The sequence below is a fragment of the Stenella coeruleoalba genome (genome assembly GCF_951394435.1).
Source record: "Stenella coeruleoalba genome assembly, chromosome: 2".
In the NCBI taxonomy this organism is placed as follows: domain Eukaryota; kingdom Metazoa; phylum Chordata; class Mammalia; order Artiodactyla; family Delphinidae; genus Stenella; species Stenella coeruleoalba.
In genome coordinates, this window is record NC_137147.1 from 63,317,176 (window position 1) to 63,344,554 (window position 27,379).

Consider the following 27,379-nt stretch of genomic DNA (forward strand, 5'->3'; position numbering starts at 1 on the left):
ATGTACGCCACGTCCTCTGTGGTGGATGTGGGACCTTCTAATTCCCAGCGGAGACACGTCGCCGTTGGTGGTCCAGGTGGCGTGGGTGCACGGCGAAGAATCGGGACCCGGAGGGGTGATGGGGACGGCTGGAGTTCGGGGCGCCTGGTGCCAGGCATTTGAGGGTGTGAGTCGGGGCTCGGGTCTGGTCTCACCTTCTTGGTTTTGGTTTCGCAGCCGACCGAACTCATCCCCACTAGGTATGGTTATTATGAGGACCTTTCCCTCCTCCCCACCCCCATTAAGCATTTACGTAGTAAGATTTCCCCAATCAACTTAAAAGCGATCGTTTTGTTCGTGGCGTCCTCTTGAGTTAGCGTCTCATCAACTACTTCAACACATGAACTGCTTCAAAACACTCAACAACTAAACCTGGTGAAAACTAAAGGAAAAAAAAGTCAAGATTTTAACACTGAATTAAACAGGGCAAAATATTGCTACAAACTTCTTCCACTTTGTAAATTGTGCAGTGCTGGAGTTAAGTATATAATACCGGCAAACAAAAGTTTTTTGTTTTATTTTGGCCGTGCCGCGTGGCTTATGGTATCTCAGTTCCCCGACCAGGGACTGAACCCTGGGTCAGGCAGTGAAAGCCTGACTCCACTAGGCCACCAGGGAACTCCCCCACAAAGTATTTTAAAACACTTCAAACATTTAAAACACTTAAAATTTGTTAAAAACAGTTGATTATGTTTAATAGTCAATTCACGAGTTCTGAAATAGTCCATTTAATCCATTGAACTCTCATTTTGTTTTTAGACGGTGAGACAAACACACTTTTTTTAATTTTTTTGTGCTGTGCCGGGCATCTTGCAGGATCTTAGCTCCCCGACCAGAGATTGAACCTGGGCCCCCTGCAGTGGAAGCGCGGAGTCCTGACAACCCGACCACCAGGGAATTCCAAACACAATTTTTAAGACTGTAAACTGAGACCTTTTATATCCCAGCTATTCTGCCCATTGAGAGGTGTATCTACCCCTCTCCTGGAATCTGGACTTAGTGACTAGGCTGACCAACAGCATGAGGCCAAAGTAATGTTCGGGGGATTCTGAGGTTAGGTCAGCAGAAGGCTTGCAGCTTCCTTCTGGGCCTCTGAGAACCCTGTGTGGGAGACTTGAGCTGTGAGTGAGAAAGCTGACAACTCTGGGGCTGCCATGTTGTGAGGAAGCTGCTGGTTTACAAACTGACTCCCCTCCCTCACTATGGAGAGAGTAAAGAAAGAGGCAGGCAGGTTTAAGAGGCAAGGGAGCTTACTAGGATTGTTTTGGGCGCTGAAAGAGTAGAAGATCTCTATCCCTGCCAGCCAATTCTTTTTTTTTTTTTAAAGGTCTCTTTTTAAAAAAAAATTTATTTTGGTTGCGCTGGGTCTTAGTTGCAGTAGGTGGGCTCCTTAGTTGCGGCTCGCTGGCTCCTTAGTTGCGGCATGCATGTGGGATCTAGTTCCCTGACCACGGATCGAACCTGGGCCCCCTGCATTGGGAGCACAGAGTCTTATGCACTGTGCCACCAGGGAAGTCCCCCAGCCAATTCTTAAAAGTTTATACAGAAGACTTAACTGGGTTGTCAGGTATACTGTCTCAACAACACCCTACTCACTCAAGGCTTCATCATTCGGACAGCTCCCACTGTCTGAACAGGGGAGGAACAGGAGGGGAACAGGAGGCAAAGTGTACATTGCAAGGATAGGGGAGCAGGTGAGGAAACTTGATTGCCTGAGTCCAGCTCAAAGATCAACCAGTGGTCACAGCCCACCAATCATCTCCTTCAACAGAAGCCCAAGGCTTTGTGGAGAACGATGCATGGAAAAGAGACACGCTCAGGTTTTAGTCACAAACTGAGTCCCTAGACATTGGGGATCAGGGTAATGCCTTTCAAAACTGCAGATTTGGATAAAAATAGATGAGTGTTTTTGTTCTAAAGCTCTTAAGTTTTGGGGTGATGTTTTTGTGCAGCGATAGAGAAATGGAAGAGGGAGACAGAAGTAAGCAAACAAATAAGTAACATGAAGTTGAAGGGGGAAAAGTGGATTTAGGGTTAGAGAAGATGGGATGGAGAGAAGAGGGTGGGGTTGAGGGCTTACAGTTTTTGACAAGGGGCTCAGGGAAAGCCTCTCTGTTTCAGTTTGCTACATACTCGTGCTTTTCTTTGCTTGCTCGTCATTAGCATATGTAACCCCCAAGCAGCCACCAAAAATGGCAGGCTCAGCCCCTGAGTTTACTTGTTCTGTTACCAGTTGTAGGATTACAGCCAACTCCTTAGAATCTCTATTTTTTTAAAAAAAATAAATTCATTTATTTATTTGTTTATATTTTTGGCTGCATTGGGTCTTTGTTGCTGCGCGGGTTTTCTCTAGTTGCGGCGAGCGGGACTACTCTTCACTGCAGGGCGCGGGCTTCTCATTGCGGTGGCTTATCTTTTTGCTGAGCACGGGCTCTAGGCGCGGGCTTCAGTAGTTGTGACATGTAGGCTCAATCAGTAGTTGTGGGCCACAGGCTTAGTTCTCCGCGGCATGTGGGATCCTCTCGGACCAGGGCTCGAACCCGTGTCCCCTGCATTGGCAGGCGGATTCTTAACCTCTGCACCACTAGGGAGGGAAGTCCCAGAATCTCTAATTCCTAATTTTAAGTTTATGGGAGTAAATAAGTAATGACTCAATTTTTGTGGATCAGAATGAATATGGATATAAGGGCACATCCTTGAGGAGGGCCACAATTCTCAGAAAAGGAAAAATGGGTTCCCCAACAGGTGTCTCCTTCACATCACTGTGACTCATGGGAGAGTATTGTACCTCGAAAAAGAGTTGGGTGGAACAATAGTTGAAAACCAGGGAAGGGAGCTCCCTGGCGGTGCAGTGGTTAGGACTCCGCGCTTTCACTGCTATGGGCCTGGGTTCAATCCCTGGTCAGGGAACTAAGAGTCCACTAGCCAAAGGGCATGGCCAAAACTATATATATATATATATATATATATATATATATGCATACATATATATACGCGCATACATATATATATAAAACTTACTGATCTCCCCGCCACCTCCCCCTCCTCCGCTCCTCCCCCTCCTCCCCTCCCCTCCCCTCCCCCTCCGCCCCGCCCCTCCCCGCCCGCCCCTCCCCCTCCCCTCCCCTCCCCTCCCCTTCTCGCGGCCCCGCCCCCGCTTCCTCCTCCAGCCCCTCGCTTGGAAGATCTGCGCAGGCGCGCAGTGAGGGCGCGGACGTGCGGGCGGAAGTGGTGCTGGAGCGCTTTAGGAAAGGGACTTGCGGAGAAAGCAGGTAGTCTGCTGACCCCTGTGGACGGTATCGGAGGGGGCAGGCCGCCATGAACCGCCTCCAAGATGACTATGACCCCTACGCAGTTGAAGAGCCTAGTGACGAGGAGCCGGCTTTGAGCAGGTAGGCCCCTACCCCGCCCCGGTCCCCGAGGCTTCGGGCCGAGGCTAGGCCGAGGCCTCCCCCTCTCGCTGCGCTTGCCGGACCCGTGCGGTTCTCTGTCCAGCGGTTCGGGCCCCTGTCGCGCCTCGCTGTCGCCTGTGGGAGGCCGAGGGGGGTCTGGTGAAGTCGCGTAGCCACGGGGGAGGCGGGACCGACACTGGCGCGGGTAAGGGGCACATTCTGGAATTAGGCGTAAGATTCAAAAGCCGTGAAATCGAATCCTGCTTCTGCAGCTACTAGCACTGTGACCGAAGGCAAGTCCTTTATCGTCGGTTTCTCATCTATAAAATGGAGGTATAATAAGTATATCACGAGTATGTTGTGAGGCACATGGGAGTTACTGTGAAGTGACCATCATGAGACTAAACTGCAATAAACAGAAATAAGGGGGTATTTAACTTTTTTTTTTGAGCACCTATTGTATGCTTGCTGTGGGCCTCAAAGGTCAGTCATAAGATTTTTGTCTTTGACAGGTTTAACGGTAAAGTAGGGGACATAAGATAAATATATCTCGGAAGATGTATATGTCTCGGAAGTAAACGTGTATCTCAGAAGACCACTGTAGAAGAAGATGACCTGGGATAGTCACAGATGAAGTTCTATGGGAATTTCCAGAAGGGAGGGATTAATCCTATCTGGAGGAAAATTGCAGTTATGTTGACAAGAGATTTCCAGGAAAATTTAGCCATTTTTTAAGCTGTCAGCAGATCCTGTTCATAAACTTTAAAACATTCTGTACAACTAAGCTTTCAGTGGAACTGTCCTTCTTTCAGTCACAATGTTTCCTTATATTATCCTGAGGAGGGATTATAGGCATGGGAGATCACACTGCTCTGAAGATTTCTGTTGTGGGGAGTGAGGATGGATTCCAAGATTCCCTTATGAAGAATTTCAATTAATGGGTCCAGTTTGTGAAACTCAATTAGTAATTCAGTTTGATTGGATTCAGTGTTTCCTGAACTTGAGCTATTCTGCCATTACCATCCCCATATTCACCCCTCTTATTATTTATTTAATCTTTTTCTTTAAGTTAATTTACATTTTTGTAGTTAAATGTCTTTTTTTTGGCCTCACGGTTTGCAGGATCTTAGTTCCCCGTCCAGGGATTGAACCTGGGCCCCCAGCAGTGGAAGCACGGAGTCCTAACTACTGGACCACCAGGGAATTCCCATGTACTTAAATGTCTTTAAAGAGGCTTTATATTCCTGTGACAGTTGCCACTGGTAAGGTAACGGTAAAAATAAATACTTTGAAAACAAAACAGTGTTATTAGGCAGTATTGCCTGCTCAAGGCTCTGAATCGAATGCTCATTTTAAAAAGGGAGATTGTGTTAGAGAGGTGTTTAAGAGGTGTCTCTCAGGATTTGATTTTACCATACCTAGAAGTGAATCTTTTATAGCGTAGTACTGTTTCATGGAAGCTGGCAGAACACATGAGTCTTCTGAGTTGGAGACACCTGACAGCAGAGCATACAGCATGAGCATCATGTTTGTGTTGGTTGCTCTTACTTCCCAACTCCTGTAGGGGTTACATGGAGAGGCCCAGATGGGTGCTACACATTCACTGGGTTGGTACCATGGCTGAGGACCACTTGAGCTTGGAGAATCCACCTCTTTTACAGCAGGCAGTAAATATGCCAGTAGATGCCAGTACCCCTCCTCCCACCTCCCAGTTGTGATAATCAAAAATATGTCTAGCTATGCCAAATGTTCCCTGGGGGGCAAAATTGCCCCCCAGTTGAAGAGTACTGGGGTAGTTCAAGGGTAATAGTGAGAGGTAAGGCTGGAAAGATAGGTTGAAACCAGATTGTGGAAGGTTCTTTTGAATGCTGTACTTAGAGTTTTGGTCATGGATGATTTTCTTTTGGATTTGGGTAGTGATGTGATGAGAGTTCTTTAGGAATAACATTCTGGCAGCAGGGTTAAGGGTGGAAAGAAGCAGAAGAGTTTTGAGACCTGGAGATCCTTAGGCCATGGTGGTACAGGCAGAGTTAAGAGGACCTGAGTGAGGGAGGGAGACACAAGAGGGAAGAGATATGGGAACATATGTATATGTATAACTGATTCACTTTGTTATAAAGCAGAAACTAACACACCATTGTAAAGCAATTATACTCTAATAAAGATGTAAAAAAAAAAAAAGAGGACCTGAGTGAATATAGTGGTAATGGAGAAAGGGAGCATGCTGGTCAGGATGAGGAATGTCAGATGGGGAATTTTCTTGGAAGTAGAATCTGGATAAGTCCTCTATCATTAGCAAAATTGATTGGTGTGAATTGTATTTTTCTTATTTACCTTCTGCTTGAGGCTCACAAGCATTGTTGTAGAAGAGAAAAATAGAGAAGCAAAACCCAGGAATAGTCTGTAACCGCTCATCAGATCATGAATAATTGAACATTATGTGTGTACTATTGATTATAGTAGAAAAGTCTTAGGCATTTCATCTTGATAACATTTCATTCCTTCTGATATCTCGTTTAATTCTGTCATACTGCTATTGATGGGGAAACCCAGGCACAAAAGTCCAAGGAAATTGGCAGAAATTGCTCAGGAGAATTTGGAATATAATTTAGCCCTCTCTCTCTTTTTAGTTCTCCGTAGCACTATGCCTTTTAAACTGTAATATTTACTTACTGTCTGTTACATTTTGTGTGGATGTATTAGCTATCTATTTGTTACATATATTAAGTTTTATTTAAGTATCCAGAGTTTAAAACAAACTCCCAGTTCTGTGAGGTAAATTTTTCATTGCTGATGGAATTATGAATTGGTGCAGTACTCTTGGAAAGTAGTGTGATAATTCTAGAAGTCAGAAAGACGTTTGCATCTAATTTTAGACATTTAACCTAAGGAAATCAACAGAAACAAAATTATATATACGGAGATATTCATTGTAGTGTTTAATAGCGAAGAGAAATAACTGTACAGCATCTGCAAGAGGAAATGTTATGCAGACATTAAAAAATATATTTGGAAATATGCAGAAATGGTTGAACTATCAAGTGAGAAGAGCTGTATGTAATGATAGCTGAATCAAATGCAACCTTATAAAATTTAAATTTGTTGGGCAGTGAGATGATAGGCATTTGAAGTTATTTTAATTCTTTAATATTTATATTCTTTATGATTTAAATGTGTTCTAGTTCTGAAGATGAGGTGGATGTGCTTTTACATGGAACTCCCGAGCAAAAACGAAAACTTATCAGAGAATGTCTTACTGGAGAAAGTGAATCCTCTAGTGAAGATGAATTTGAAAAAGAAATGGAAGCTGAATTAAATTCCACCATAAAAACAATGGAGGACAAGTTATCCTCTCTAGAAACAGGTAAACTTTTAGTTAGATTTTCATATAGATATTTTTCTAAGTTCCATAATGGCAGGGACCCTTATTTGTGCTCTGTTATGGCCCCAGCACTTTCAGTAGGTGCTCAGTAAATACTTAATGAATGAATGAGTAAATGTGCTTGGCAACCTGAGCGTAGTTTTCTTTCATTGCTAGTGAAGAAGTTTCGTGTGTTGCTGGAAAGAGACTGTTTAGCATTGTTTACTTGTATGATTTCCTTTTGTAATTTTTATCCCAGGATAAAAGAAAAAGAGACACACTAGCTTATAGAAGTATATTTAAGGTTATATAGCACTGATATAGCAGGTTGAATGATGTGTCACCACAAATTCCTGTCTCATTTTAGTAAGTAATGAAACATACTTCATTTTGATACTTGGTTTCTATGTAAAATATATCTGACTCGAAAACTTGTTTGTGAAGGTAGGACTCCTCAGAATTGGTTTCCATGTTGTTATGCTATATATTAACTGTTAAGAATTGAAAGCATATGTAATAATGATAAAAGCAAAAGCAGATGTTAATTAAGAGGAAGAATTAGGGATGCAGGCATATGATGGCATAAGTATAGGTGATGTCATGGCACTAGGCACAGCTGAGGAGAGAAAGAATGTGTCCTTGACTCATTCTGCCTGACTCTTTGTAGAGCTCTTATCCTCTTTCTTCTAAAGTTCCTTAAAACAAGATGTTTATTCCCTGTTCTCCACAGTATACTGCATGGCTGAAAGGTAGAGAGATATATGCCGGCAATGTGAAAATATGGCTATTTTATTTAATTAGATGTGCTTTTATCATTATATATGCTTTCAGTCTCTTTGTGGGAAAGGAGAGAGAATAATTTTCTCATGATTTGGAACAGTTATTCAAGGAGGGGAAGTTCTCTGTAATTGCATAGGGCACAGAAATCCAGTAAGTCATTGATGTGAAAGTATTCTTCCACCCAAATGAAATTGGGAATGAGTTGGTATCACTTTGAAGTGATGGAAGAATATATGGAGTTTTTTTCCTTGCCAATCCAGTATGATTCAGTTTTTAAACTTCCCTTATGGTTTGACTAGGGTCTTCCTCAGGAAATGGGAAAGTTGGAACAGCTCCGACAAAGTACTATGACGATATATATTTTGATTCTGATTCTGAGGATGAAGACAAAGCAGGTAAGTAACATGTTTACCAGGTTTAGCAGTTATATTTTATGAAGGAAGGTTTACCTAGCAATTATTTGATATTAGATTTTCCCTTTGAGTTTCATCTTTTAAGAAATTGCAGGCAGTTGATGTGAAAACAAAAGCAGGATTGCGCATGAGAACAGATGGGAACACACCTGAGGACAGGGACTGAGGGTGGTGCTGCAGCGGCACCTCTGGGGAGAGGAAGAGTGTGTCCTGACTCAGTACCTCTTTCCTCAGGGCTCTTGGCCCCCTCTTCCTTCAGGTTCTTTAGCACAGCAACATTTGCTTTCACAACTGCAGATAGTTTCTAGATTTTAATCTCTTGCAGAATTTTCCCTAACTTGTTGCTTTTTTTAAATCAATCAATCTCTCTGTTCTTTGGAATTGATTTTGTATAAATTTGAGCAAAGTTGAACACAATGACAAGAACTAAAACTAACTTAATTATATCAGTAATTATGATGGAATACACAAATAACAAATTTATATGGTAAACAATTTTATATTTTTATATGTTGTTACATTAACATTGACCTGCCCAAGTAGGTCTAGTGTATGTGGATGACCATAGTTTTTTTTTTCCATTCATTTTTGTTCTGATTTCAGTAGCATTTTATGTATGAGAACTTATGGAGAATTGAAGACATCAAAAATAGTTTCTAGGGACTCCCCTGGTGGTCCAGTGGTTGGGACTCTGCACTTCTAATGCCAGGGCCCAGGTTTGATCCCTGGTCAGGGAACTAAGATCCCACAAGCCGTGCAGCATGGCCAAAAAAAAAAGTTTCTATTCTTGACTTACTTTGAGTAAGACTCTGACGTCTCATTATTTGAACTCAGTTCTGAACTTTATTTGGAGGAATAGTTTAAAATATTTTTTTAGAAAAATATAACTAGAAAAAATATGTACCTTAGGAAACAGGTTTCTTCATTTTGTATAAAAGAGGTGTGGATTTTAGACATGATACTTAGCCATATCGTTAACATTTTCAAAACTAGCACAGGTGACCAAGAAAAAGAAGAAGAAACAACACAGAATTCCAACAAATGATGAATTACTATATGATCCTGAAAAAGATGACAGAGATCAGGCCTGGGTTGATGCACAGAGAAGAGGGTAAGAACTTAAATTTAAAATTAGAATCTTTAGGAAAAATGATTAAAAGATGATTTTCGCTATATTCACATTTTGAGTGTATGTGTATATGTTTATACAGACATGCGTTAAGTTTGTGAAAAAACTGCTGAATAGTTTATTTTAAAAATGAAAAGCAAATTTCAGTCAGACCATTGGTTTTTTATTTATTTTAAAAAATATTTATTTACTTATTTATAATTGAAGTATAGGTGATTTACAGTGTTGTGCTAATTTCTGCTGTACAGCATAGTGACTCCGTTATACACATACACACATTCTTTAGGCCACTGGGTTTTTAAAAACTGTTGTTGCATTCAGACTGCTATAGCTAGTCAGTCTCTCCCTTTAAGAAACAAAACTGACTTTTTTTAAATCAACAGTTTAAAATTACTTGGAGATTAAGAGTTTATGTGGGGAATTCCCTGGCGGTCCAGTGGTTAGGACTCCGTGCTTCCATTGGAGGGGGCACGGGTTCAATTCCTGGTTAGGGAACTAAGATCCTGCATGCCGTGGTACTGCCAAAAAAGAGTTTATGTGGATAAACAGTGGATGTTATGTTTTCTACTTGAATGCTTGAATTGTTGTTTTTAACTATTTACAAATTTGATTTTTTTTTTAATTTTTAAATTTTTTTATAGATCTTTATTAGACTATAATTGTTTTACAACGTTGTGTTAGGTTCTGCTGTATAACAAAGTGAATCAGCTATATGTTTACACATATCCCCATATCCCCTCCCTCTTGCATCTCCCTCCCACCCTCCCTATCCCACCCCTCTAGGTGGACACAAAGCACCGAGCTGATCTCCCTGTGCTATGCAGCAGCTTCCCACTAGCTATTTTACATTTGGTAGTGTATATATGTCAGTGATACTCTCACTTTGCCCCAGTTTCCTCCCGCCATGTCCTCAAGTTCATTCTCTATGTCTGCGTCTTTATTCCTGCCCTGCCACTAGGTTCATCAGTACCTTTTTTAAAAATAATTAATTAATTAATTTTTGGCTGCGTTGGTTCTTCGTTGCTGCACGCAGGCTTCCTCTAGTTGCGGCGAGCAGGGGCTACTCTTCGTGTGGTGCGCAGGCTTCTCATTGCAGTGGCTTCTCTTGTTGCAGAGTACGGGCTCTAGGTGCATGGGCTTCAGTAGTTGTGGCACGTGGGCTCAGTAGTTGTGACTTGCGGGCTCTAGAGCGCAGGCTCAGTAGTTGTGGCGCATGTGCTTAGCTGCTCTGTGGCATGTGGGATCTTCCTGGACCAGGGCTCGAACCCATGTCCCGTGCATTGGCAGGTGGATTCTTAACCACTGTGCCATCAGGGAAGTCCCCATTTTATTTTTTTTTTAGATTCCATATATATGCGTTAGCATACGGTATACAAATTTGATTTTTTAAAGTTGAGGTAAAATTCACATGACATAATGTTAACCATTTTAAAGAAAACAATTTAGTGGTATTTAGTGTATTCACAATGTTGTGCAACCACTACCTATATTTATTTCAAACCATTTTCATCATCCTAAGAGGAAACTCTATACTCATTTTCAAATTTGAGCTGATAAAGGCTGATTTATCATAAAAGTGAAAGCTGGGCAACTTACAACTATTTTTCCCTAAGCTAGCTGTGCTTCAGAATCACCTGGTTAGAATGAAATGCGAACCCTTGAGTCCTACTGAGGAGGTTTTGATTCCGCTAGGGTGGGGCCCAGGAATCTGTACTTGTCAAGCCCAGAGGGCTTGTGATGTTATGTGGGTCTTTGTGCACCAGGCTTTAGCTTCCACCCTCCCACTTTGTCCTTTTTTCCTCTCCTAGTTTCACCTGTGCACCACTTCCTCCAACTGCCCCTTGCATTTATGTGATGAATATTTTTCACACTCAGTGTGAAATGAACGTTTTAAGTGCTATGAGTGCTATTGAAATAATTAAGGAGCTTACGGTCTAGCTCCTTATTCTGGTGACAGAATTTGTCATGGAAGTAAGATGGAATGTATTTTCATTCTTACATAATCTTGAGAAGAAATAACATCTTATTGACTTATTCACATTCCTGTGTCAAGCAGTAGTTGCCTTTTAAGACCACAGAAACCAGCTTCAAATAATGAATTCACTACATTTTAAGCACCACAAGGACAGTGATCATACCTGTCTTGTTCAATGCTGTACGCCAGGCATCTTGCACACTGCTGTATGGGCACTTAGCACCTATTGAATGAATGATTAAGTTATTTTCTTGGGGTTTGGGTTTTGAAATTTGCTAAGCATTGGAGGTATTTAACAACAATTATGAAATATATACCACATGGTCTCAGTATTTTTCCCCACAAATATTTAAAGAGTTTAGGAAGTAATGCCAAATGATTTGCATTTTGCTGTTCAATTTTTAGGTGTTTTCCATAAGCCCCTTTTAAGAATATATACTTTTATACTTTAGTGTCTTCATAAGCAGATTCATGCTTTATTCTTTAAATCAGCAAATATCTGTTGAGAATTTACTATATGCCAGACACTGTTCTAGATTCTTGAAATACAGCAGGGAACAAAACAGACCAAAATCCTTAGGCACTTAGAGCTTACAACCCTTGCTTTTTTTTTTTTTAATAACTTTTATTGAAATATAGTTGATTTACAATGTTGTGGGTTTTTCTTGTTTTTTTGGCTGCATTGGGTCTTTCTGGTGTGCAGGGCCTTCTCATTGTGGTGGCTTCTCTTGTTGCGGAGCATGGGCTCCAGGACCAGCTTCAGTAGTTGTGGCACGCGGGCTGTAGAGCACAGGCTCAGTAGTGGCTTACGGGCTTAGTTGCTCCGCGGCATGTGGGATCTTGCCCGGCCAGTGCTCGAACACGTGTCCCCAGCTTTGGCAGGCGGATTCTTAACCACTGCACCACCAGGGGAGTCCACAACCCTTGCTTTTTATTTTTTAAAATTTTTTAAAATTTTTATTTATTTATTTATTTTGGCTGCACTGGGTCTTCGTTGCTGCGTGCGGGCTTTCTCTAGTTGCGACGAGTGGGGGTTACTCTTCATTGCGGTGCGCAGGCTTCTTACTGCGGTGGCTTCTCTTGTTGCAGAGAACGGGCTCCAGGCAGGCAGGCTTCAGTAGTTGTGGCACATGGGCTCAGTAGTTACGGCTCACAGGCTGTAGAGTGCAGGCTGAGTAGTTGTGGCACACGGGCTTAGTTGTTCCGTGGCATGTGGGATCCTCCCGGACCAGGGCTCGAACCTGTGTCCCCTGCATTGGCAGGTGGATTCTCAACCACTGAGCCACCAGGGAAGCCTAACCCTTGCTTTTTTTTTTTTTTTTTTAATATACTTATTTATTTATTTTTTGGCTGCATTGGGTCTTCGTTGCAGTCTGCGGGCTTCTCATTGCAGTGGCTTCTCTTGTGGAGCACGGGCTCTAGGTGCGCGGGCTGCAGTAGTTGTGGCACACAGGCTCAGTAGTTGTGGCACACGGGCTCAGTAGTTGTGGCTCACGGGCTTAGTTGCTCCGCGGCATGTGGGATCCTCCCAGACCAGGGCTCGAACCCACGTCCCCTGCATCGGCAGGCGGATTCCCAACCGCTGTGCCACCAGGGAAGCCCCAACCCTTGCTTTTTAAACGTAGCTTTATTGTGGGTTTTTTTTTTTTAATTAGTAGACTATTTTTAGAATAGTGGTGTTTTTTTGTTTTTTTGTTTTTTTTTTTGAGAAAAGCCAGCATAAGGCACTTTCATTGCAATAATGAAACTCATATGTAGTGCTGGGGGTAGCGGTAGGGGTGTGGGAGTAGGCAGCAATTTCTCTCACCAGATCACTACACAGGACAGCAAAGGGGTGAGAGGGGGTGAAGGAGCAAACTCTGAGATCAGCACAGGGAGCTGAGCATCAAAAAACAGGAGATGCTGAAGCTGTGATGACCAGCTTCATTTTCTTAAGATAACACTCAGGGATTTGTTATGATGGCTGGGCTTTCATGGGTGTTGTGTCTACAAACGGCACCTTCAATTTAACTTTCGATTGAAATTCTTAAAATTTAGGAAGTGGAGCTTGGATAGCTATGAGATTACAAAAGTCCTAAATATCCATTAGAAAGACCAGAGGATGGAAAAAGAAAAAAAAAATCCAGGCCATGAATTAGGCTTCAGAGGTCCCTGGCTGGCCCAGGGATAGACACCTGTAGTGTCCAACATCTCAGTGAAAACGATCTGCTTTCAAAAGGCAGAGGGTTAAGGGGAGGGTGGAGGTGGGACAGTGGAGGCAAAGGCTCTCCCCTTCCCACTTTAGTTTTGGGTAGGGCTTTTAATTCAGCCCGAGGACGTCGCTTAACTTGGAGAATAATTCGGCCCTCAAAAGCACCTCAAATCTGCTATGGCTTCGCAGTTGCAACAGCAAGAATGTTTAATATATAATAGATAAAACTTTCATCCAAAAAAATATATATATAGATTATTGCCCCCCCACAACAATTCCTATTCTAAAGTTAAGCCATTACTTGTGCTGTTAATACTTGAATAATACGTAACTGGAAACCTAGATCCAAAGGACTGAAACCCAGCGTTCACCCCCAAATGAAAACAAACTAAAATGGGTAACTTGAGGTTTATGGCATATAGTTCAGGTCAACACACATACAAGGAGAAAGGGGAAGAGCAAAGCCGGTGACAACACATTCAGTCTGGGAAGATATTTATACAGAGTGTAGTGGAACATCAGGGAAAGCTCCGTACGGACTCGCTGTGCTCATCTGTAGGCACCAGATCCTTCCATGGCACATCCAAGAATGGGGAGCTCAGGGAGGAGGCCATTCCTGACATTCCAGTTTTAGAAGCTCCACGTCAAATATGAGAGGGAGATAGCTTGGCTCTCTGACCCAAGCTCATCTGGGCAGCCCCTTCTTCCCAGCCTCGGATCACTTCTTGCTTGCCCAGCACAAACTTAAAGGGCTTGTTTCTGTCCCAGGAGGAATCCAGCTTCTTTCCATCTTCAGGCATCCCCGTGTAGCGCACCACGCAGGTCTGGCCGCGCTTTGGGAAGGTGCGCCCCTCTCCGGGGGAGATGGTCTCCGCCTGCACTCCCATGGCGGTGGCAGTGGCCGTGGACGCTGGGCGGGCAGGCGGCGCGACAGGCGGCGTGGACTGACAGTGGATCTGGTGGCAGTTCCGCTGCTGTGCCAGAATAGTTTTAGGTGCACAGAAAAATTGAGCCGATGATGCAGAGAATTGCCATGGTACTGCCCACACCCCCCACAACAACAGCAACGCACGAGTCTCCCCTGTTGTTAACGCCATGCGCTAATATGGTATATTCGTCACAGTTAATAATTGATGCATTATTGTTAACTAAAGTTCATACTTGATTCAGATTTCCTTAGTTTTTTTTTCTCTTTTTCAAAAATATCCTGTTTTACCTTTGGGTAGCAATTGTATTTAAAGCACAGTCATCTCTGTCACATTATTGATCCTGCACCATCCCAGTGAACCCCTGTGGGCTTCAAATGACCCCCTTTATTTATTTATTTCTCCACCACGTGGCTTGCGGGATCTTAGTTCCCTGACCAGGGATTGAACCCACACCCTCAGCAATGCAAGTATGGAGTCCTAACCACTGGACCTCCAGGGAATTCCCCCATATTTCCTTAGTTTTTACCTAATACCCATTTCTGTTTCAAGAGCCCATCGGGGATACCATGTTACATTTAGTTGTTATGTCTCCTTAGGCTTTCCTTGGCTGTGACAGTTTCTCAGACTTTCCTTGGTTTTGATGACCTTAACAGTTTTGAGGAGCACTGGTCAGGTATATTGTGGGAGGCTCCTCTATTGGAATTTTTCTTTTTCAGCAGTAGAACTCAAGTTTATTAAAACAGCTATGACAAGTATAACAAAATCTACATCTGCCTGTGCTAGGCCAGTGTAGTTCTGTACAAACAACAAGATAACGCTAGATAACGACAGTTAGCACTTTGAAAACATAGTATACAGAAGAACATATCTTCATCAAAAAAAAAAAAAAACACTTCATAAAAGTGGGGAAAAAAATTCTCCCCGCGCCCCCCAAAGGAGGTCTTCACAGGCTGGCCAGCTCCATCCCAACTCTGAGGTATCAAAGGAGTTCCAAGTGCAAACTGAAGGGATGAACAAGCAACTCCCCCACTCCCACATCCGTTAAACGCACAATCCAGCTGATCTTGTGGTAGAGTGCCTTTTCATGGAATGATTCAACAATCATAGATAAAAAAATATGGAATGCTTCGCGAATTTGCATGTCATCCTTGCACGGGGGCCATGCTAATCTCCTCTGTATCGTTCTAATTTTAGTATATGTGGTGCCGAAGCGAGCACTGGAATTTATCTAATGTTTTTCTCATGATTAGACTGGAATTAGAGGTTTTGGGGAGGAAGACCACAGAGGTAAAGTGCCGTTTTCATCACTTTGTATCAAGGGCACATACTGTCAGTGTGATTTATGACTGTTAATGTCGATCTTGTTCACTATAGTGAAGTAGTATTTGTCAGGTTTCTCTACTGTAAAGTTACTCTTTCCACCCCTTTCTGTACCATACTCTTTGGAAGAATGTCACATGTTTAGCCTAGACTTAAGGAGTCTGGAGTTATGCTCTTCCTCCTTGAGGGGAGAGTATCTTCATAAATTATTTGTAATTGTTATGTATGGGAGATGTGTCTATTCTCCCCCATTTATTTATTTATTAAGTCATTTATGTCAGCATGGACTCATGGGTATTTATTTATATTTTGGTTATAATTCAATACTACTTTATTTTGATGCTCTAATTGTTTTGGCTTCAGTCATTGGGAACTCTTTCAGTTGGCTCCTGTGCCCCTTTAACATTCCTGTCTCTTTGTGGGTTTTTTGTTTTTTCTTTCTGAGCACTTCCTTACTTTCTGGCCCTACAGGATGTTCCAGGTCCATCTTGTATGCCCCATTCCTGGAATCAACCATTTCTCTAAGGGGTACTGGTTTCTTTTATTGGGAGAGTGGCGTTTGAAAGCAAGATCTGGCTTTAATGTGTTTCCCCTCTTCACCTTCTTTTTCTGTTCTAGCTACCATGGTTTTGGAATACAGCGGCCACGTCAACAACAACAGCCTTTTCCAAATAGTGATGCTGTCTTGAATTGCCCTGCCTGCATGACCACACTGTGTCTTGATTGCCAAAGGTAACGGATAAAGGATAACAACACACACACACACACACACACACACACACACACACACACACGAAAAAAAAACACTTGGTAGTTCTTGTTTAAATCAGAAATAGACTTTTGAGGTACTTAAGAATTCTGATAAAGTTCTGTCCTTATATATCCCTGGTGCTGCATGACTAATCTTTATACAAATAATTTTTGTTACACGTAGTCTGTTATAAATAGGTTTTCTAATAAAGTACTTGCCAGTGCTGACAAGGGTTCAGTAAAACTGCATATTTGTTGTGGAATGACAAAATCTCTCAAATACACTCTTATTTTTTTTTTCTGTTGTGATAGAATACATGTAACATAAAATTTACTATTTTAACTGTCTTAAAAATTTTGCTGTAAAAGAGTACTTCATTTGAATATTCAATTTATTGTCAACTAGACCATTTAAAATTTTTTAAAAATTTAATTTAAAAAATTAATTTAGTTTTTAATTTTAAAAAAATTTAAAATTAATTTTTACTTTATTTATTTATTTGATTGTGCGAGGTCTTAGTTGCAGGAGGCGGGCTCCTTAGTTGTGACTCTCAGGCTCCTTAGTTGCGGCATATGAACTCTTAGTTGCGGCATGCATGTGGGACCTAGTTCCCTGAGCAGGGATCGAACTTGGGCCCCCTGAATTGGGAGCATGGAGTCTTAGCCATGTTGCCACCAGGGAAGTTCCTATTTTTAATTTTAAATAAAGCTGTTATCCCAGCTTTATTGAGATGTAATTGACATACAACGTAGTATAAGCTTTAGGTATACAGTGTAATGATTAGATATTCAAATATATTGCAGAATGTTTACCACAATAAGGTTAGTTAACACAGCTGTCACCTCACATAGTTACCTTTTTTGTGTGTGTGTGGTGAAAACTTTTAAGATTTACTCTCAGCAGTTTTCAAGTATGCAGTACAGTATTGTTAACTGTAGTCATCATGCTGTACCTTACATCTGCTGAACTTATTCATTATAAGTACCTTTTGACCGCCTTCATCCATCTGCCCTTCCCCACCAACCACCAGTTACTTTGTTTCTATGAGTTCAGTGTTTTTTTTAGATTCCACATATAAGTGAGATCATACACTATTTGTCTTTCTCTGTCTGACTTTTTTTACTTAGCATAATGCCTTCAAGTTTCATCCATGTTCTTACAAGTGGCAGGATTTTTTTTTATGGCTGAATAATATTCCATTGTATATACATACTATATTTTCTTTATTCATTCATCTGTTGATGGACATGTAGGTTGTTTCCATGTCTTGGCTATTGTAAGTAAGGCTGCAGTAGGTTTCTGGGAGGAAGACCACAGAAATAAAGTGCTATTTTCATCACATTATGTCATGGGCACAAACTATCAACATGATTTATGACTTTTTTTTTTGCGGTATGCGGGCCTCTCACTGCTGTGGCCTCTCCCGTTGCGGAGCACAGGCTCAGCGGCCATGGCTCACGGGCCCAGCCGCTCTACGGCATGTGGGATCCTCCCGGACCCGGGCACGAACCCGTGTCCCCTGCATCGGCAGGCGGACTCTCAACCACTGCGCCACCAGGGAAGCCCGATTTATGACTATTAATGTTGACCTTGATCACCTGGCTGAGGTAGGGGCCCAGATATCTCTTTGAGATAGTGATTTCATTTCCTTTGTATACATACCCAGAAGTGGGATTGCTGGATCATATGATAGTTCTATTTTTAACTTTTTGAGGCTCCTCCATACTGTTTTCCGTAGTGGCTGTACCAATTTACATTCTCACCAGTAGGGCACAAGGGTTCACTTTTGTTATTTCTTGTCTCTTTGATAATACCTTTTCTAACAGGTATGAGGTGATACCTTATTGTAGTTCGGATATGTAGTTCCCTGATGATTTGTGATATTGAGTACCTTTTCGTGTGCCTGTTGGCCATTTGTATATCTTTTTTGGAGAAATGTCTATTCAAGTCCTTTGCCCATTTTTTAATCAGATTTTGTTTGTTTTTTGCTACTGAGTTGTATGAGTTCCTTATATATTTTGGATATTAACCCCTTATCAGATATATGATTTGCAAATAATTTTTACCATTCCATAGGTTGCCTTTTTATTTTGTTGATTGTTTCTTTGCTATGAGAAGCTTTTTAGTTTGATGTAGTCCCACGTGTTTATTTTTGCTTTTGTTTCTTGTGCTTTAGGTGTCAGCTCCAAAACATCATTGCCAAGACCAATGTCAAGGAGCTTTTTACCTATGTTTTCTTCTATGAGTTTTATAATTTCAGATCTTACATTTTAGTCTTTAATCTGTTTCAAGTTAATTTTTGTCAGTGGTGTAAGTTAAGGGTCCAGTTTCATTTTTTTGCTTATGAATATCCAGTTTTCCCAATACCATTTATTAAAGAGACTGTCTTTTCCCCATTGAATATTCTTGACTCCCTTGTCAAATATTAGTTTATGGTGTATGCATGGGTTTATTTCTGGGCTCTTGATTCTGTTCTGCTGATCAATGACTCTGTTTTTATGCCAATCCCATACTGTTTTGATTACTATAGCTTTGTAGTATAGTTAGAAATCAGGACGTGTGATGCCTCCAGCTTTCTTCTTCTTTCTCAAGATTGCTTTGGCTATTTGGGGTCTTTTGTGGTTCCATAACAAATTTTAGGATTTTTTTTCTATTTCTATGAAAAATGCCATTGGAATTTTGATAGGGATGACATTAAATCTATAAATGGCTTTGGGTACCATGGACATTGTAGCAATATTAATTATTCCAATCTATGAAAACAGGATATCTTTACACTTATTTGTGTTTTCTTCAATTTCTTTCATCAGTGTTTCATAGTTTTCAGTGTATAGATCTTTCACCTCCTTGGTTAAATTTATTCCTAAATATTTTATTATTTTTGATGAGATTGAATGAGATTGTTTTCTTAATTTCTCAGTTTCTTAATGAAAATGCAATAGATTTTTGTTTATTGCTTTTGTATCCTGAATCTTTACTGAATTTATTTAACATTTTTTTTGTGAAGTCTTTAGAGTTTTATATATATAAGATTATGTCATCTGCAAACAGACAATTCTACTTCTTCCTTTTCTATTTGGACACCTTTTCTTTCTTTCTTTCTTCCTTTCTCCCTCCCTCCCTCCCTCCACCCCCCTTCCTTCCTTCCTTCCTTCCTTTTTTTTTTTTTTTTTACCTGATTGCTTTGGCTAAGATTTCCAGAAATACATTGACTAGGAGTGCTGAGAATGGGCACTCTTATCTTGTTCCCTATTTTAACCATTTTAAGTGTACAATTCAGTGACATGAACTACAGTCACAATTGTACAGCCATCATGACTATCCATTTCCAGAACTTTTTCGTCACGGCAGACAGAAACTCTGTACCCATTAGACAATAATTCCCTATTCTCCACCCCTACTCACCCCAGCCTCTGGTAATCTCTATTCTACTTTCCTGTTTGGATTGTTCATTGCTAGTGTATAGAAACACAACAGATTTCTATGTGTTCATTTTGTACTCTGCAACTTTGCTGCATTAGTTTATTAGCTCTAATAGTTTATTTGTGTAATCTTCAGAGTTTTCTACATATAATATCATGTCATCTGTGAACAAAGTAAATTTTACTTCTTCCTTTCCAATTTGGATGCCTTTTATTTCTTTTTCTTTTTTTTTTAAATGAATTTATTTATTTATTTTTGGCTGTGTTAGGTCTTCGTTTCTGTGTGAGGGCTTTCTCTAGTTGCAGTGAGTGGGGGCCACTCTTCATCACGGTGCACGGGCCTCTCACTGTCGCAGCCTTCTCTTGTTATGGAGCACAGGCTCCAGACGCGCAGGCTCAGTAGCTGTGGTGCGCAGGCTTAGTTGCTCCGTGGCATGTGGGATTTTCCCAGACCAGGGCTCGAACCCGTGTCTCCTGCATTGGCAGGCGGATTCTCAACCACTGTGCCACCAGGGAAGCCCTTATTTCTTTTTCTTACGTAATTGCTCTGATTAGAGCTTCCAGTACTTTGTTGAATAGAAGTGGTGAAAGCAGGCGTTTTTGTCTTGTTCCTCGTCTTACAGGAAAAGTTTTTAGTCTTTCATCATTAAGTATGATGTTAGCTATGAATTTTTCATATGTGGTCTTTATTATATTGAGGAGGTTTCCTTCTATTCTTAGTTTATTGGGTGTTTTTATCACGAAAGAGTGTTGAATTTTTCAGATTTTCTTTATGCATCAGTTGAGATGATCATGTGTTTTTTCCCCATATATTCTATTAATCCAAATATACTTTTGCCCTTTTCCTCTCCTTTTCTTTATTTTCTTTTCTCTTTTTCTGGTAGCCTTATAAATGTCTGGCTTAGTCCATGTTCTGAATCAGGTTAACTGAAATTAAATGATGATGTTAGGTGGTGGATTTGTTCTAGTTACTAATGGGAAGCCAGATGTAATTTACTCTTATTAGCTAGCTTGAGGTTTCTGATCATCTGCAACAATTAATTTTTGTACTCTCCATATGAGCTGTTAAGCTTTTTTTTTTTTTTGCGGTACGCGGGCCTCTCGCTGTTGTGGCCTCTCCCGTTGTGGAGCACAGGCTCCGGATGCGCAGGCTCAGCGGCCATGGCTCACGGGCCCAGCTGCTCCGCGGCATGTGGGATCTTCCCAGACCGGGGCACAAACCCGTGTCTCCTGCATCGGCAGGCGGACTCTCAACCACTGTGCCACAAGGGAAGCCCTGTTAAGCTTTTTATATATAAATTGACACCTAGAATATGAAATAAAGAAAAAGTAAAATATCTTTGTACTTAAGTTGCTTCTCTTTTAAATTAAACCATGTTACCATGTTACAGGGTTTCTATACCCAAACAAAGTTGCTTCATGATCTAACAGAAATTGGGCTTGGTAAAAATTGTGTTCCATATTAAGATAGGATTCCAGTACGGTGGAGTATAAATGAAAGTTTTATGGTTTCGTCTTGAGAAACACCAGCCTGGTAGTGGTGGTGGTGGAAGAGGAGATGATCAGCATTCAGAACTAATGAAGGCATAACTTGACTTCACTGTTTCTAACCAGGTAGATATTTCTGTTGCATGATGTTTAAGGGGGAAAAAAAGGAAAATAACTTACTAAGTCAAGAAAGAAGTAGGAAAATATTAAGTGTATGAGGAGAACAAAGAAAACATTATCTATTCTTTAGACTGTTGGAGTAAAGCCAAGAGTGGACATTATAAATCAGATGCTCTTTAAGCTTCTAAAACTGTAGCTTTTACTGAAATAGTGACCAGAATGGCACTACCTAGTAATGAGAGGAGGGCAGAGTCTCAGGTCACAACAGGAAAAAGACACAGTCAAAGATTTTTTAAACATTACCTCTCAGGTTTCCAATAGCTTTTCTTGTCTGAGGTGGAAGAGCAAATCAAAACATTTTTTTCTGAGATAAAAGTTACTTATAGAGCAGTAGAAAAGAGGATATATTCATCAGTATCTGTTAACAATTCTCTTCCTGTTCGTAAAATAAGTCTTAAAAACTCTTTAATTTCCCATTTTGTTCTCATGTTTTTACTTTGGTTGGTATTTCAGTAAGTTTTTGGTATTCTCACATTTTATCTAAATGTGTAACTATTAAAATAGAATGTAAATCCAAATTCTCCATTTCATTTTCCTCTTAGGCATGAATCATACAAAACTCAGTATAGAGCAATGTTTGTAATGAATTGTTCTATCAACAAAGAAGAGATTCTAAGATACAAAACCCCAGAGAACAGGAAGAAAAGGCGAGGCCATAAGAAGATGAGGTCTAACCAAGAAGATGCTGCGGAGCAGGCAGAGACAGATGTGGAAGAAATCTATCACCCAGTCATGTGCTCTGAATGTTCCACCGAAGTGGCAGTCTACGACAAGGATGAAGTCTTTCATTTTTTCAACGTTTTAGCAAGCCATTCCTAAATAGCTAAGTTGGCATTTAGTTGCCCAGTACAGTACACAAGGCAAATATGGACAGTTATATTCCTCCTGCCTACTCATCTCAAGTGACATTCTGAGTGGTTATTTGAGGAAGCAGTGTTTTATCTTTATCTTTTTGGAAAAAAATGGTTATCTACCTTCATCCCTCCCCTTCCTTTTAAAAAAAAATGTTTCCCCAGCTCTGATGGGACTTGTTATTCTTTCTCTTTTTGATAGATATTTGGAAATGGGCTTTTTATTTATTAAAGCTCTTTAGAATTAAAATGTTCTGGAGTTACAGGTAACTTTTGTTTCAGAGTGTTATTTTTATTTTTTATTTTGGATATACCCTTGGTGTGCTTAATCTAGAAACTGTTTCCTCACTTCTGTCTATATATATATATTTTTTTCTTTTTTTAAATTGCGGTATAGATACTTTACAACGTTGTGTTAGTTTCTGTTGTACAACAAAGTGAACCAGCTGTATGTATACATATATCCCCTCCCTCTTGGACCTCCCTCCCACCCTTTCTGTCTATATTGTTTTTGCTAAGAAGTATCTTTATTTCCCTTCTAACCCATAGGATGGAGTGAATAGTATTAATAACTTACAATTACATGAAGTTAGTATTGGGGTGCCTTGAGTAATTAACATAGGCCTTTCCTTAAAAGGGTGGTACTTAATCAGTATTCTAAACTTAATGAATTAACACAGTAAAATAGAAATTTGTGGTAAGGAAGAGCAAACTCACCCTCCAGCCTTAGACTTAAAAATTTTGTTGCTGTTGCTTGTGCTACCATTTATTCCAGAATTTCTCTTGCCAGCAATGAAGGTGTGTTTGTTTTTGCTCTTAATAATAGAAAAATTATCAGTGGCAGCTTGGAGGAAATTGCATTGTAGGCATCTGTACATTTTAGCTTTTTAAAAGAATATGATTGGGGCTTCCCTGGTGGCGCAGTGGTTGAGAGTCCGCCTGCCGATGCAGGGGACACGGGTTCGTGCCCCGGTCTGGGAAGATCCCACATGCCGCAGAGCGGATGGGCCCGTGAGCCATGGCCGCTGAGCCTGTGCGTCCGGAGCCTGTGCTCCGCAATGGGAGAGGCCACAGCAGTGAGAGGTCCACGTACCGCAAAAAAAACAAACAAACAAAAAAATGATTGGACTGTTTCCAAAAACAACATTAGGAAACTCACGGTCCTCTTGTTATTTTAATAGAGATGTGATAGAGTGGAAAGAAATCAGGAAATAGGTTTTTTTTTTTAACATCTTTATTGGAGTATAATTGCTTTACAATGGTGTGTTAGTTTGTGTTTTACAACAAAATGAATCAGTTATATATATACATATGTTCCCATATCTCTTCCTGCTTGCGTCTCCCTCCCTCCCACCCTCCCTATCCCACCCCTCTAGGTGGTTACAAAGCACCGAGCTGATCTCCCTGTGCTATGCGGCTGCTTCCCACTAGCTATCTGCCTTACGTTTGGTAGTGTATATATGTCCATGCCTCTCTCTCGCTTTGTCACAGCTTACCTTTCCCCCTCCCCATATCCTCAAGTCCATTCTCTAGTAGGTCTGTGTCTTTATTCCTGTTTTACTCCTAGGTTCTTAATGACATTTTTTTTTTCTTAAATTCCAAGGAAATAGGTTTTAATTCAGGCTCAGCAACGCTAATCTTTGGCAGGTCTGTTCCTTTGAGTCCCAGTTTTCCACTTATAAAATGAAAAGGTTGAAGGAGAGCAGTGATTCCCCACAGAGGTCAGGGCTCAACAGAGCTTGACGGGGACCTCTGCATACTCCCTCAGAGAATGATACACCTCCAGAAGGGAAAACATATCCTTTCCACCTCCTTGTATTTTGCACTTTCTAAAAGCTACACATAAGGTGAACTGGAACCAGTAATGGTGTGGTGTTGGTAAGAATTAGATGGAGGTAAAAAAATGATAAAGAATTTGCTTTTAGGAAATTTCCAATGTCTTAATAGCATACTTGATAATTTTTATGATATCAGTTGGAAGCAATATATATACTTTTAAACATTTCAACATGTTGCCAGATGATAACGTTACAGAATAACACTATTAGTCTTTATTTATTTTATTTTTTATTTTATTTTTTTTGCGGTACGCGGGCCTCTCACTGTTGTGGCCTCTCCTGTTGCGGAGCACAGGCTCCGGACGTGCAGGCTCAGTGGCCATGGCTCACGGGCCCAGCCGCTCCACGGCATGTGGGATCTTCCCGGACCGGGGCACGAACCCGTGTCCCCTGCATTGGCAGGCGGACTCTCAACTACTGCGCCACCAGGGAAGCCCTAGTCTGTTTATTTTAACCTTGTGTTTGCCTTATTGTAACTTTGCAAGATGTCTTTCTGTCTTACTATCATTGCACACCCTACTTTCTTCCTAGATTGCTCCACCACCCTCATTGTACCCTTATTTCCACTTCAGTAGGAGTATCTCAGTGGTCTTAAATGTAAAGATCACCTGGAGCAGATATTAAAAAGGCACATTGTTGGAGGCCCTACTCAGAATGTGACTAAATAATAAACATGAGGCAGGAAATCACAATGTCCAAAGATACAGTTTGTAACAGTAACAACATAAAGGGGAAGGACAGAACTGTATAGAATCAGTTTTGTATACTACTAAAGCTGAGTTCAAGCTAGTTTCTTAGAAATGTAAGATGACAGTTGTAATCCAAAGGGTAACCATGAAGATGTTGCAACAAGAAGAAAATATAAAGTGATCCATGAATAGACTATAATACATTTAAGTATTACAAAGTATAAAACTATGTACAATTATTCTTTATGTCCCTTTAACTTAAAAAAAAATCCTTGAAATATTACTTAAAGGAGATTGGTGGTCAACACTGTTTTGACTTCAAGCAGAGAGGGCTGCAACAATTTTTCTGCCTCTTTTTATTTTTGTCTGTGCCCCTTGGCATGCAGAATCTCAGTTCTTCGACTAGGGATCAAATGCATGCCCCCTGCAGTGGAAGCATGGAGTCTTTTTTTTTTTTTAATTAATTATTTTTGGCTGTGTTGGGTCCTTGTTGCTGCATGCAGCCTTTCTCTAGTTGCAGTGAGCGGGGGTTACTCTTCATTGCAGTGTACGGGCTTCTCATTGCAGTGGCTTCTCTTGTTGCAGAGCATGGGCTCTAGGCACGCGGGCTTCAGTAGGCATGAGGGTTCAGTAGTTGTAGCTCGTGGGCTTAGTAGTTGTGGCTCGCGCGGGCTCTAGAGCGCAGGCTCAGTAGTTGTGGCACACAGGCTTAGTTGCTCCACGGCATCTGGGATCTTCCCAGACCAGGGATCGAACCCGTGTCCCCTGCATTGGCAGGTGGATTCTTAACCACTGCGCCACCAGGGAAGTCCCAGAAGCACAGTCTTAACCACTGGACTGCCAGGGAAGTCCCTACCTCAGTTTTAATGCATACCTTTGAGTATTTTTTTCTTTTGTTTTCTTAGGATGCTGTTATTTACAATTTGATTACATTCAGATTATTCAACAATCATAGTGCTTTTCACCATAACCTTCTCACGTTTTGTAATTTTAATTGTTTTTCTCTAATCTGTGTGTTAAACAGCTACACATGAACCTTAAAGGACCACTTGTAGCCTTAATCTGCCCCAATTCCTTTCTTAAGTGAAGCATAAATTATTTAATATTTAAATGAGGTTTAAATAAACATATGGGCCTAGCTTGGCTCACTGTATTAGTTTTTATTGCTGTGGAACAGATGACCACAAACCTAGTGGCATAAAGTGACATATATTTGTCATCCCATAGTTTTTGTGAGTCAGGAGTCTGGGCATGGCTTAGCAGTGTCATCTACTGAGGGTCCGAGAAGGTTGTAATCAAGTTGTTGGCTAGGTTGGAGTCTTATCTGGAGACTTGACTGGGGAAGATTCCACTAGCTACTCCACTTCCAAGCTACTGCAAGTTGTTGCAATGTTGTAGGACTGAAGTTGCTGTTTTCTTGCTGGATGTAAGCCAGGGGCTGCTCTCTAGAGGTGGCCTCCTGCCTCTAGATGTGGAAATACAGCATTAGATACACTACTTGTTAAATCTGTCACTTACTTTTTAAAGGGTCCAGGATGTATTTAGGCTTATATGTTTTGCATTTCCATGTATATCATACACGACCTGTTTGTGCTTGCTTCTTTTTTTTTTTTTTTTTTGACTGCACCTCACAGCATGCAGGATCTTAGTTCCCCAGCCAGGGATGGAACCTGTGCCCCCTGCAGCGGAAGCACAGTTTCTTAACCACTGGACTGCCAGGGAAGTCCCTGTGTTTGCTTCTTTTCTGAGCTCCTCATCCTCCTAGCCCCTGGAAGTTTTGCCCTCACAACCCCCCAGCCCTCCCTTGCAGGAATCACTGCCCCCGCCTCTCTGAACTATGATTAGTGATTTGGAGCTGAAGGAGACAGGCAGTTAGGGAATGGAGGGAGAAAAGGGAGACCGTACCCCGTGTCATCAAATATTAAGATGCACCCATATCCAATGTTGAAAATTTTTCTCAAAAATGTTTTGAATGGATTATTCTTGTTTTTGAAATTATTTGAGTGTGTTGACTCATGATTTGATGTGAGTTTTAAGCAATCATTGTGCATATGTGAGAATTCCTGAGAAATGCAAAAAGCTAAAGTCCTCATTATTTTCAAATGTAGGGAAATTTGTATGTGTTTTAAAATGAAAAATTAATGAAGTTTATATATAAATTTAATGAAGCATCTCTTAATTTTGTAGTTTTGTTTTCTTATTTAGAACTAGTACCTGCCCTTTTCATGCCCAGATCTCAGACATTTTCTTGTACATTTCCTTTTCTGGAAAAGCTTGTGGGCCCTGGGCACTCTGCCTGCAGTGCCAAATGGATAAATTGGATTTGTTTGAGTCTTCCTATGGATCAGAAAGGGGACAAAAAGTTGGCAGTAGTTTATCAACATCCCATATTCAGATAATTAAGCAATTTCAATAATTCTTAATAGCATGACAGATTTTACTATCTCTTAATAGATGTTGGCTTATGAGACCTAGGGAAGCACAGGAAAGTTTCTTTGGCATGAAAGCAACTCTAGGCAGAGTACTTTTTATTTAGATTGATGTATTGCTAGGACTGCCATAACAAAATACCACAGACTCGGTGGCTTAAACAACAGAAATTTATTTTCTGCCAGTTCTGGAGGCTGAGAG

At 41.0% G+C, this 27,379-nt stretch overlaps 1 protein-coding gene and 1 pseudogene across 2 annotated transcripts; one reads left to right on the forward strand and one right to left on the reverse strand.

The window, feature by feature from the left end:
* The first annotated feature begins 3,224 nt into the window (after positions 1 to 3,224).
* EAPP (E2F associated phosphoprotein) lies at positions 3,225 to 22,932 on the forward strand. Its single transcript, XM_079909410.1, has 6 exons — positions 3,225 to 3,431; positions 6,614 to 6,795; positions 7,872 to 7,967; positions 8,979 to 9,096; positions 16,148 to 16,261; positions 21,913 to 22,932. The coding sequence occupies exons 1-6, from the start codon at positions 3,358 to 3,360 to the stop codon at positions 22,187 to 22,189; spliced, it is 861 nt and encodes a 286-aa protein (XP_079765536.1). The 5' UTR covers positions 3,225 to 3,357; the 3' UTR covers positions 22,190 to 22,932.
* LOC307179791 (peptidyl-prolyl cis-trans isomerase FKBP1A-like) lies at positions 9,826 to 14,357 on the reverse strand (annotated as a pseudogene). Its single transcript has one exon. The product of its transcript is annotated as a peptidyl-prolyl cis-trans isomerase FKBP1A-like (transcript).
* Positions 22,933 to 27,379: the final 4,447 nt, after the last annotated feature.

Coding starts and splice junctions, on each gene's coding strand:
- EAPP (XM_079909410.1), top strand. CDS start 3,358: ATGAACCGCCTCCAAGATGACTATGACCCCTACGCAGTTGAAGAGCCT. Junction 7,968..8,978: donor TGAGGATGAAGACAAAGCAG/GTAAGTAACATG, acceptor TTTCAAAACTAG/CACAGGTGACCAAGAAAAAG. Junction 9,097..16,147: donor GTTGATGCACAGAGAAGAGG/GTAAGAACTTAA, acceptor TTTCTGTTCTAG/CTACCATGGTTTTGGAATAC.